The 12,610-nt window shown below is 36.0% G+C and overlaps 1 protein-coding gene across 1 annotated transcript in view; it reads right to left on the reverse strand.

The window, feature by feature from the left end:
* Positions 1-12,604, reverse strand: part of LOC106110409 (nephrin-like) — a 14,398-nt gene extending 1,794 nt beyond the window's left edge. The window contains exons 1-13 of the mRNA XM_013292234.1: positions 12,530-12,604; positions 8,874-9,082; positions 8,611-8,724; positions 8,023-8,208; positions 7,281-7,429; positions 6,812-6,956; positions 6,247-6,383; positions 4,088-4,247; positions 3,234-3,391; positions 2,429-2,585; positions 1,724-1,884; positions 646-841; positions 5-50 (exon numbers count right to left, since the gene is read on the reverse strand). Of these exons, the coding sequence (XP_013147688.1) occupies positions 5-50; positions 646-841; positions 1,724-1,884; positions 2,429-2,585; positions 3,234-3,391; positions 4,088-4,247; positions 6,247-6,383; positions 6,812-6,956; positions 7,281-7,429; positions 8,023-8,208; positions 8,611-8,724; positions 8,874-9,082; positions 12,530-12,573 (1,862 nt within the window). The 5' untranslated portion in view covers positions 12,574-12,604. The remainder of the gene's footprint in view (positions 1-4; positions 51-645; positions 842-1,723; positions 1,885-2,428; positions 2,586-3,233; positions 3,392-4,087; positions 4,248-6,246; positions 6,384-6,811; positions 6,957-7,280; positions 7,430-8,022; positions 8,209-8,610; positions 8,725-8,873; positions 9,083-12,529) is intronic.
* Between the last annotated feature and the right edge of the window lie 6 nt (positions 12,605-12,610).

The raw sequence follows: 12,610 nt of genomic DNA on the forward strand, positions 1-12,610 counted from the left end.
GGGCGGGGGCTGCGGCTGCGGGGGCGCAGGCGTCATCGTTTGTAGAGATCCTGGTTTGATACGCATTATCCATTATAACTATTCATTATTTTTTATAGGTTTAAAGACACAGACAAGGGTTTTCTTAGTTTAACTATTTTGAGAATAAGTTATATCCTTATAATAAAACTAGCTTTCGACGGCGACTCCTTTCGCGAGATATTAAAAGAAAAAAAGTCAGGACTATGTGTTCTTCCAGACTATCCTCTATATCTATAGCAAATTTCATCGAAATCTTTTCAACAGTAAAGGCTACAAACTCTTACATCAACCCATCTATCTAAACTTTCGCATTTACAATATTAGTAATAAGTAAGATAGCTAGTACAGATTTCTATCTGACTAGAGTTGGACAGTAATAAGAGTAAATTACTAGTTACTCCCCCCCACTTAGAGTAGGCTCTGAGCCCCTTACTGGGGACGTATAGTCTGCTGGTGATGAAAAAATTTAACACGAGATGGAACTCTTACAGCCTTACAAATAAACGCGGTTAAACTTAGGAATAAACTTAAAATTAAACTTAGGAATAAACTGAGTATAAGCAAAATTTGTACTAATATTTTGCTTATACTCAGTTTATTTGTAAGGCTTTAAGTACATCTTACCGGGTGTATCCAGGTCATCGATAGTCCGTATGGGCACGCTGTGCAGCGCGGCGGGCCGCTGCGACCTGCCGCGGGGGGTCTCCGAGTACACCAGGAAGGTGTACCGGCCCGGGCTCAGCGCGTCCAGCGGGAACTGCGGCGTGACGTCATTGCTCGCGCGGTACACTGCCTCCGACAGACCGCGCCCTGAAATACCCTGGAATAGAACGGTTTGTGTACTATTATATAAGAAAAGGGCAAACGAACGGGAGTAACAAGGTGAACACCAGAGGAACAACAGATCCGTTGCCTTTGAGGAAATGGTAGGTTCGCTTCTTGACCCTAAGTCGAATTGGTTTGGAAATATCTACAATACCTACAAAATAATAATAATTATAGCCTATGTGACTTACTGATAACATGCATTTTTTAATTTAAAAAAAAATGAAATTCGCCCAGTTGTTTATTATTTATTTCAATACAAAAAAATATATAAATATATAAAAATGCATATCTTTCTTCTTCATAATTTTTGTATAGATTTGTATTTTTGTTTTATTGTATTGAAATTACTAACTGTTGAGCGATAAAGCTACTTAACTTAGGCTACATTTTTTACTTTTTTGAAGTTTCGAGTAATCAAAATCGCCAGCAATAGGTAGTATAAAATTCTCAATTTAAAAAACTTTGGTAATTCTTTTACATTACTTGTTATATTATTTATAATGGAATCATGCAATGATATTAATTATGAATTATAAGTGATCAGGGAACATACGACGTAACTACATATAGATTAAAATGTACAATTGTATTAATTCCTTTAAAAAAGAAAAACCACAAATATGTCAATGTACAAAGGAGAATTTGCATTTCTTAGTTATGGGTATCAGCGTTCATCTTTTTATTACTTTTTTAATGGTTTGGAAACAAGCAACACAATGCAAATTAAAGTTTTAACTTAAAAAAAATAAATCCCTATTAAAAATATGTTAGGAAAACGACGGGAAGCATAGAGCCACCAATAAAAAATACAGGATGCGACAAGATATAGGAACATTCGTGTAGAGGAAGCACGGCAACACCGAACCGCGCTCACCTGGTCGCTCATGGCGTCTCCGTCGAGCTGAGGGTGCAGGTCTCGGGGCCGTACCTCCAGCGCCTCCAGGATGAAGCGCTGCGGCAGGCCGCCGTCGTGCCCCGCGGAGCAGCGCAGCATCTCGTCTTCTATCTCACAGTTCGAAGGCGGTTCCGGGAGTGCTAAGCAAATTGTTGTCTTTACGAATCACGTATTTTTATTGGAGTAAAAAAATCAAAGATATGTATGTGTTTTCCAGACTATCCTCTACATTTATGCCTTTCATCGAAACTCTAAGGTTAAGTTACTCTCTCTCTCTCTCTCTCTCTCTCACATCCTAGAACTTACGAATTATTAATATTAGTATGATTTAACACATGGAAGACAGTCTTATTTAACCTTAGTAACTACAAACTAATTGACTGAGAGCTACTGAAGTCTTCGCTTGTAGGAGTCTTGTAGCAGAAACAAACTTTTGTGTATTCTCATAGATAATTCATACTTCTTACTAATATTATAAATGCGAAAATGTAAATGGATGGATAAAAGGATGGATTTTAAAGTTCGTAGCCTAAACGGGATAGTCTAGAAGATCACATTTATATTCACTGTTCTTTTTTAATTGCTCGCGAAGGGAGTCGCGAGGGAAAACTAGTCACGAAATAGGAATATGAAATGAAAAAACGAAGTTAACGTAATAGTTAATTAAAAATTCTATATACATACCAGCAGGCATAATCCTAAAGAGACAGGGATCCCGCTGGTTGCCGACGTCGTTGCTGGCCCAGCAAGCCAGCCAGCCCAGGTCATCCGAGCTACTGTCAGGCAGACCGTGTATCACTGTGCTGCTGGAACCGGACACTGTTATGTTGGCAGCTGGTATCTGTCAGTGATGACATTATATAAATATGCAATCACAACACGCACAAATTGAAAATGAAAAAAAAATTAAATAATTAAAGAAATATTTATTTTTAGAAAAAAATCTCAAACTCAAACTAATTTACACAATAAACACAATCTAAAATTAACACGATCAGTAAAGTACGTAAGTAAGTATGAAAGTAATTGTACTAAATTAGATGACTTAACATATATTTGCTTTGAATTCCTATGAATTATTGAACAGGTAAGTTATAAAATGTCACATACTAGCCGTTCCCGTGCGGCTTCATCCGCATGAAATTACTAAAATTTTATTTTATTGTTTACATTTGTCAAATTATCAATAGCAAATGTCAACATGACATGACAAACCTTAGCAATCTTTCTTTCTTGATGTTGGCAACAACTTATGGTCTCTTTCCCACATTAGGCTTTTTATCCAATATATTTACCGCCTAAGTTTAATGGCGTGAAAATATAGCCTAAAGCATGACGTAAGTGTAGGGCTATTTATTAGAGAAAGAATTATTCAAAAATATGGTGTAATTGCTGACATCTTAGGCAACAAAGAAGTGTGTGTTTACGCTTTATTATATTAAGTATAGAAGTATAGATAGTAAGAGGATATACAAAATCTTCTAGGTACCGGTAACACATCCTTAGTGCCATTGTAAGTCCAGTAGAACCTCAAAGGGCCCGCGTCCCGCGAGGAGGGCGCGGTGACGGAGCAGCGCGCCCGCACCTCGCCGCCCGGCGCCGCCGCCAGCTGCTGCACCACGCTGCCGGCTGAACACTCTGGTCGAGCTGGACATACTTACAGTTTAATATAAAGAAACCTTAATAAATCCCTTTTCCTTTCAACCCTATTAGGAGGGGAAGGAAATTATTTGGCGGCGGACAAGTTTGGGAAAAGGAAAATCCTCTTGATGTCCGTCTCCGTCGGTTAGGGGGAGGCAACACAATTGTGGGTGTATAAGGACAGTTAGACTGCGGTGGATTCAGGTGTTTTGCTCGTTTGCCAAGTTGTAATGTAAAATGAAGAAATGCATAATGGAGACGTAGGGATGATACCTGAATTAACTTATACTTGTGTGGTCTGTTACTCATGTAATACATAATTTAATATTAGATACTGTATGTCGCATCCGCGTGAGATGTTTTTTAAATTGATGCATTTAGTGATGCTTGAACTTTTGAAATTAAACCAATAGTTTTTGAATTATTTCAATACGATGGATCGATGTTAGAGTTTATAGCCTAAACGGATTTAAATGAAATTTGGTATAGATGTAGAGGGTAACTGGAAGAACACATAGGCTACTCATTTTTTTTTTAATTCCACGCAGACGATATCGCGAGCTAAAGCTAGTTACTAAATAAGAACACAAGCATAATTCACAAAAACATGAACAAAATAGCGTTTGAACGAAAAAGAGTTATTCAAAAACATTTCTTTGAGGTAAATAAATTTCCTTTTAAGCTGAAAAACCGTATACTTACAGAGTACATTTAAAGTAAGCGGTTCACTCAATCCGCTGCCTTCGGAGTTGCGAGCTCTGCAGCGGTAGCGCTCCGCGTGGTGGCGCCGCAGCGCGCGCAGCACCAGCCGGCTGCCTTCCACTGAGATACCACCCACAGGGTCATCATGGATCAGATGCTCCTAGTTCAACCAAATTGCTAACGCTTGAAACTTGGAACTGGGGAAATACACTGGGTTGCTAGTTTCACTTTATTTTAGCACTAGCAGTTCGCGAATTCGACTATGTGGAATTATAAAAACAAGAGTGGGTAACCTATGTATTCTTCCTGACTATCCTCCATATCTATACCAAATTTCATGGAAATTCGTTCAGCAGTTCAGTCTACAAACTCTTACAAACATCTATCTAAACTTTCGCATTGATAATATTACTATGAAATATGATTGCCGATTGATTCAATAGTGTTGGGAAATTTCAACGGAATAAAACTCAAGTTACACAGTTCAGAAACGCATTTCTTGAAGATGAAAAACCAAAAACACTAAGGAATGGTTAAAATTACTTGGGATACCGGCCATAAGTAATATTTTTAGTGTAACCCTTTAATAATTGTTTATTTAGTCAAACATGTGCGTAGATGTATGCTATTAATATATGTGAGAATTTGGGCACATAAATCTAAATAGATTAAAAATAGTTTCCTTGGATTTTTTAGTTAGATATCTGTCAGATAATTAATTTATTCCCTCTATTTATAAAGATGTAATTGGATAATGTCCCTAAAATATCACATCGAGAGTTAGTTGCAAGTAATATTCATAAATTCCCAAAAATATATCATTAGATTTGTCAAAAATATTACAGTTTATTTTCGCTATATGACATAATTGCGTTTAAATCTCTTACATATAAAAGAAACATAAGGCGTGTATATTGTGGGATATTTTTTACCGACTTCCCAAAAGAAGGAGGTACTCAATTCTTCTGTATGTTTTTATGTGTTACGGCATAACTCCGCCGCTACTGGACCGATTTTGATAATTCTTTTTTTGTTAGAAATACGAATTCACGGGAGCGCGCTAATGATGGTAAAATATTGGTTCCTTGTGCATTCAGTCATTTGTCTTGTTTAGACAATTTATTCACTTTATGTCTATAAATGTGTCTACAAAGCCAAAATTTAATTTCTAGCTAACAATTTTATTATAACTAAAGAAAAGCGGCCCAAATATTTTATGAATTAAGAAAGAAGAGAAGCAGCCCAATTAAGAATTTAAAGCCAGTAAACGCTGTATTAAGCCGATTAATTCTCCCAGGAGCCAGTTAGTGTAAGCTTATATAATTAGCCGCAATTTTAAACAAACGTTTTTTGGTGCTTTCTTCAATTATCTTAATTTCTTTATTTTAGTTAAACATTGGATTATTATATTTTTTAAATTTAAATAAATCGAAACTTTAGAAACAGAATAAAACAGGCTTTTAAAGTTTTATTTGTCTCAATAAGATATATTAGTTTGATAAATGACGCATATGAAGTATCGAATTCAATTTGTATGAAGGCAAATGCCGTACTACAGTACAGAAATAATAGCAAAATCCAATTCGATTACGAACGGCTGTAGTAGTAATAAATATTTATTTACTCTCATTATTTGTAATAATCATGACTAATTTGAGAAAACAGTGTTTTTTTATTCATCTATATCAATACTATTATAATAAAGCGTAAACACACACTTCTTTGTTGTCTAAGATGTCAGCAATTACAACATGTTTTTGAATAATCTTTTTTTTAATAAAAAGCTGTACACTTGCGTCATGCTTTAGGCTATACATTTTAACGCAGTTGAACTTGGGGGGTAAATATTTTGGATAAAGAGACTATAAGTTGCTGCCAATATCAAGGATGCCAAGTTTTGACGTCATCTCATGTCATTTTGACATATGCAATTGATAATTTTACACATGTAAACAGTAAAATGAATTTTTTATAATTTTATGCGGATGAAGTCGCATGAGAACAGCTAGTAAGTTATAACTATGAATCTATCGATTCCAACTTTTACAAGAAAAACATCGATAAGATTTACGCCTGATTCAACCCATCCCTAGTAAATTTGAAATGAATTGTCAAATCTATCTTATTTAGACAAACTGTAGTGTTATTGTTAGTTTTACCTGCAGTCCTCTGTAGAAGGTGAAGTTGGTGGCGGGCGGCGCGGCGTCAGAAGAGCACACGAGGACCGCGTCGCCGTCTTCTCGCAGTAAATGGGATTCTTTCGGTGATGCTACCGATATTTGTGCCACGGGAGGGTCTAAATAAAATCAAATTATTTATTACTCGCTGTTGCCCACGATTTCGTCCGCGTGAAATTTAAAAAATATACAATGTAGGTTTTTAATAGTAAAGGATTTTTAAAATCGGCCAATTGTTTTTGACTTATTTAAACACATACAAAAATACAAATATTCCTCTTTATAATATTAGTATATACTAGCTGTTGCTCGCAAATTCGTAGGCGTGAAATTAAAAATATCAAAACATAGCCTAAGTTACTCACTGATAACGTAGCTTTTTAATAGTGAAAGAATTTTTAAAATCGGCCAAATAGTTTTTGAGTTATTTAAAAACAAAAATGCAAATCTTTCCTCTTTAGATAAAGATAAAAGAGAAAGAATAAAACCTATGTCGCTGTCTTTGCATTTCAAAGCCCGACTTCCCACAATCTTTTAAAATACTTACAAAATACATCTAACGTGACAGAATCTTCTAGCGTGTAAGCTGGGAACCAGGGGTTTGAGACTCTGCAGACCAGCTGCCTGCCGCCGTCCTCTCGCCGCACGCGCCACGTCAGCACACTCCGCGTCACCTCTCCTTCTACATCCATCTGTTTGTCAACATTGCTTCACTATAATCATTGATTCATAACATATTTGTGCTGCTATAACTTGGAACTTGAGTTAATTTGTTACAAAACATTATAGTCATTTATTTCGTCCATTTTTTGATGTCTCGTCATATTTTCATATTCCTATCTTTTATATCGGAGAAGAAATTCAAAGATATGTGTGAAATCAACCTGCAGTGGGCCAGCGTGATTGACTAGTCTAGTCACCCTAATTTAGGGTAGGCTTTAAGCCCCTCTGTTGGGACGTATAGTGACCTGGTGATGATGATGAATACAGCAAACACAGAGGAAAGAGTTATTTACCTCAGTCATAGCGGAGTCGATTCGCTGCGAGTTTATAAACCAGTCGATGTTAGGCGCTGGCTTGGAGCCGCGCGTCGTGCACACGAAGGAGCGCTCGTGGCCAGCGCGCGTCGTGCCAGTGCCCGTCACTCGGACGAACTGAGGCTTTACTGGATTCCAATCATAAAAATTTAATGTTTTTAAATAAATAACTTGAAAGACAGCAAACTGACAAATCTTTGAAGAATGTATAGTAGTGTAAATGTCGCACAACTGTTTAGTAACTCTTATATGGAGGTACAATTGCTCGACTTTTAGTTGTGCAACTAAACAGTTGAATCGACAATCGTACAACCGTCGTGCGATAGTTCAGTCAAAGGTGTGCCGCTCTAAGCGATATTGGGAGCAACCGTGAACGAAGAGCATGTTTGCATTTTTGAAGTTAAAAATCTTCATACATTTAATAATGTTATTGTTTTACATTTTATTTTATTTTCCTTATTAAACGAATTCACCGATTCACGGTATAATTTAATACTCCAATTAAGCACGACTTACAACAAAAAAGGATTTACGATTCATTCCTTTTATTATTTCACACGTCGCGAAATAATATCACGACAATAAATTAAAAGGTTTAAAATATTTTCCAACAGATGTATCAGATGGGTGGTCATCAATAAGTAAAGCTTTTGTTTTTTTTCTTTAAGTAAACTGTCCATTTAAAGTATTTACTAGTATTTTCAGTAAAATATCAACTTACAAAAGAGTTTAATAGTGACATCTCTGTACTGAGCCTTCAAAAGTGGCGGCTCCACTCGACACTGCAGCGTCGTGCCGGACAATTCCCGTGAAAGCCTTTGCAGGTGCAACTGACACACGGAGCCTCCTTTGGTAATGGCCAAGCGCTCCTGCCCTCGGTACCACGACACGTCCGGTGCCGGCTTACCTGACAGTGCGTAACTTACTGATAACAATACATACCTCACTAGTTATCAATATTGCGAATTTATGACAAGCTTTCCCCCGCGACTCCGTCCGCGTGGAATTAAATAACACAGAAGTAAGTAGCCTATGTGTTCTACCAGACTATCAACTATATCTACGCCAAATTGAAATCCGTCCAGCAGTTTGGACTACAAGCTCTAACAAACATAATTCCATCCATCTAAACTTTCGCATTTATATTACAAAGCAAGATTGATATATATTTCTAAATAATATATGCTGGTCGAACTAAAAAACATTGTATGCAGTGAAATTTGTTACGGAGAAACATAAAAAAACTGGTTTTTTTTATTAGAACACTGATAACACTAAGATAAAATATTTATTAAGCGTTGATATTTACCTCCAGCTGCTTGACAAGAGAGAAGCAGATTGGAACCTTCTCGAAAAGGTCCAGCAATCGAGCCTGTGATCTCCTGACCATCAGAATCATAGATCCTCGGTGATTCCGGAGGTACTGTACAATGAAAATTATTGAACTCTGTTACAAATATTAAAGAAACCCCTGATTACTAAAGACTGATAGATTTGAAACTTGATTTAACATATCTTGTAAAATCAAGTCCTTTAGAAGTCAGGGGTGGATAAGGTTAAATTCAAACATACCTACAACAGTCAAATTGACCCTATAATTTCTAGTAGGCGAGTCAACATAATCAACCCTACAGCGATATATGCCCTCGTCGTATCGAGCCACCTTGTCGACTGCAAGGTGAGCTGACGACGGGTCCGACTCGTTGAGGACGAAGTGGCTTCGAGCACCGAACTCTCCAGCCACTGCCCAGTGAACTGGTGGACCGTTTCTGAAGTCTACCCTGGAATTTGGGAAACAATCGCTAATTCAACTTCAAGACAAACAAGAAATGTTTATACTTCTACGTTTTGTTTATTAAATTCTGTCTTGTTTTCATCTTTGTGAATTTCATTATTTTCAATGGTCTTTTTTTTTAATAATAAAATGATTTAAAAGTTGAATAGCTATCTCTTATGAATTTGTTAGTTAAAATATTCACCAGAATAATTAAACATTGGCTAAAAGAGAATCATTGGTTCAGATCATTTAAATTATGATACCGGTTGCAACATTTCATTTTTCAAGTCCACGACAATATTTCTTACTAATGATTTCACGTATTCATGTATAAGATTAAGAAATTCAACAGCGAAATGTCATGAATTCGTTATTAATAGTCGGTGTCGCTGCAGCCGACGGCCGCTATGATGGATGGATCCGCGTTAGCGTTCTCAATTATTGTTAATTGAGACGCTTCTTATTGTATCTATATTATCTTTAGCATCAGAAAACATTTGTCCCATTGAAGTGTAGTATGAAGATGGGATCTTCCACAAAACGTAGGTTTTAAAGTCTTGAATTGTAATTAACATTTTTTCTGGCGTGGTGACATCAAGCTGATTGTAACGCGTAATGTAACTTCTATCACTCTTAATGCAAAGTTTCAGTTTACTTAACTCTATTCGAATATTTCGCATCTTCATTAGTACAAAGTCAAAGACATTCAAGAAATATATAGACTAGACATATTATTCATATTTTGTCACTGGTAACATCTTTGAAAGGTACTAAGTCAGTAGTGCGCCACATCTTGTCCTTGTATTGAGATGTTATAAAAAAAGATACAATATTATTATAAGCTCCATCTTTTGGTATAAAATTTATTGGCAATTCATTTCATGTCATCATATCAATAGATAGCGTTAGTAAATCATGTAAAACATTTGAACAGTGGTAGTGCCCGCTTTAACATCTTAGCACGAATGGGTCGGCACGCCCGGTGTAGTACCACGACCACACAGAAGACAGGCGTGAAATGGAAGCAATTCCGTGTTTCGTCTGATGAGTGTGGTGCCGGAGGCCTAATTTAAGTCCCTTTCTCTTTACCACCCTTTTCTTATAAGGAGAGGATGGAAAGGGGAAGTGGATTTGATGGTGGAGGAGAGGCATAGGAAGGGGCATTATCCTCTTTATATGCGTCTCCTCCTCCGTCGGATAAGGGTAGGTAACGCATCTGCGATCGCGGATGTCTATGGGCAGCGGTCGCTTCGCCATTTTGGCGGATTCAGGTGGCCGCTTGCTCGTTTGCCACCTTATGTTATAAAAAAAAAATTGTCTCAAGTCAAATGTCAACAGTGCTTCCTCTGTACATTTTTTTTAATGTCTTTGTATAAAGTACTTGTATGATGTACGCTTCTTTGCCTTTAGCATTTGTTATTTGAGTATTCTTGATACCGAGTAAAGTCACGAATTGAGTCTTGTAAATACATTAACTTGGTGAAAGCCGTTTGTTGTTCTCTCAATCTGTTTCCCTAATATTTTTACCTTGAAGCAAACACTGCGGATGTTATCGACCCGTTGAGAACACTCCGAAGCAGATCTAAACAAATATTTCTCTTTTGATTCAACGCTCAGAGGCTGGAGTGCTTCCAAAACGGAAGATCGGCGGAATCTTTTACTGAATTGCTTCCTTCCTTTTACGTAAAGAGTTGTTTTAAAATGTGCGAGTCAATTTAACGGAAGCTGTTACGTACAGACTACTGTTATTGCGAAAAATATATTTTACAAACGGAACTCATTTATTGTTTCTTATTTTAACGTCTTCCTGACTTTTTAACATTTCACTTATATTGATTAAAAAAATTCACTTTTCAAACTATCTTGTTCAAAATCGTACGTTCACTATTCTGTTTTATTAAGAGTTGATTACAAATGTTCCAATGATTTGATATTGGCGTAAACACACACTTCTTTGTTGCCTAAGATGTCAGCAATTACAGCATATTTTTGAATAATTATTTTTTTTAATTAAAAAGCCCTACACTTACGTCACGCTTTAGGCTATATGTTTTCACGCCGTTAAACTTAGGCGTAAATATTTTGGATAGCTAATGTGGGAAAGAGACCATAAGTTGTTGCCAACATCAAGCATGGTTGCCATAGTTTGACATCATGTCATGTCATTTTGACATTTGCTATTGATAATTTGACAAATATGAATAATAAAATGATTTTTTTATAATTCCATGCGGATGAAGTCGCATGGGGACAGCTAGTCAGAATATATTAGTGTTAGGTTCCAAGTGTACTATGGGTCTTTATCAGTGCGGCAGTATCAGTTAATAAGGCTATTGTTTAGTATATGAATAGCTTAATCATTTTATGATTATATCCCATATAGACGTTGATCGTGTTTGTCAAATTAGATTGGATTTACAGTAATCTGATATTTGATATTGCCAATTACATTTGTAATATTATAACCTCTGATAAAAATAATGTAGACATGTAAATGTTAATCAGTTTTCGATCGTATTTATTTAATTTAGGAAAAGTGAATACTGTCATATTCACGAATAATTTACACATGAATTTCGTTCGAGTGTTTTCGTTGAATTTATTTTAAAATTGAGTTGTATGCTTTTTAATAATTTTTCAATTAATGAGTGCTGATGCACTAAAAGCTTTTATCTTTTTATGAATAAATATTTAACTTAACTCTCCTACATTGTAAGATATTAAATTTATATATTCAATAAGCAATCTAGGAAATTCTGACAAACATTAAAAGACAGAAAGCCAAATTAATTTTAATGTTCCGATTGCCTTTAAAATGAAAAGAAAAGGGAGATAAGAAAGATGTTGGCATAATAATCAAATAAAAATAAATTCAATTTAATTCACATAACCTAAATAAAAACGATACGAATGGAATGGATGTTAATAAAATTTGAACATTGTTTTTGTTTAGCGCTGTAAATGTTTTCGCTCCGCACATGTACAAAGGAGGAAAAATGATAGCCATCAAGCGGATTAATCGCTTAAATTAATATAATCGCTTCGCCAATATATAAATCGTTTTTCAATCAGATTACAGAAATATTATTGTTGAAATTTATGCTGTTTTATTAATAGCGTCGCATATACGATAATGATTATTTCAAAAAATGTATACGTAATTCAAAGTATATGACCTGGTTGGCGTTACATAGGTCGTAATAAATTAATATTTTAAGGTAATCACTAAGCGGTGCCTCACTATGCCATTAGTGCCGACTAAGCATATACGAGTACACTGAAGAGGCACATCTCGATGTGTTTAATAAGTCACAACCTTAATGTTCACGGAATCGAATATATCCCATGAGTTGACATAAGTTACTTTGCTTAGTTCATTGTTTGAATCTAGATATTCGTTGTTTTAGATCATATTGTATCAATTCTCTGTAAGAAGGTAGTAAAGACTTACGTGTATATGGGCATCCGGTCCCCATCTTTGAACCATAGCGTCATGGCGACATCTCGCGCGGGTGCGGCGAGGTCGCACGGT

This window comes from Papilio polytes, unplaced genomic scaffold, assembly GCF_000836215.1.
Source record: "Papilio polytes unplaced genomic scaffold, Ppol_1.0 DF820622.1, whole genome shotgun sequence".
Taxonomy (NCBI): domain Eukaryota; kingdom Metazoa; phylum Arthropoda; class Insecta; order Lepidoptera; family Papilionidae; genus Papilio; species Papilio polytes.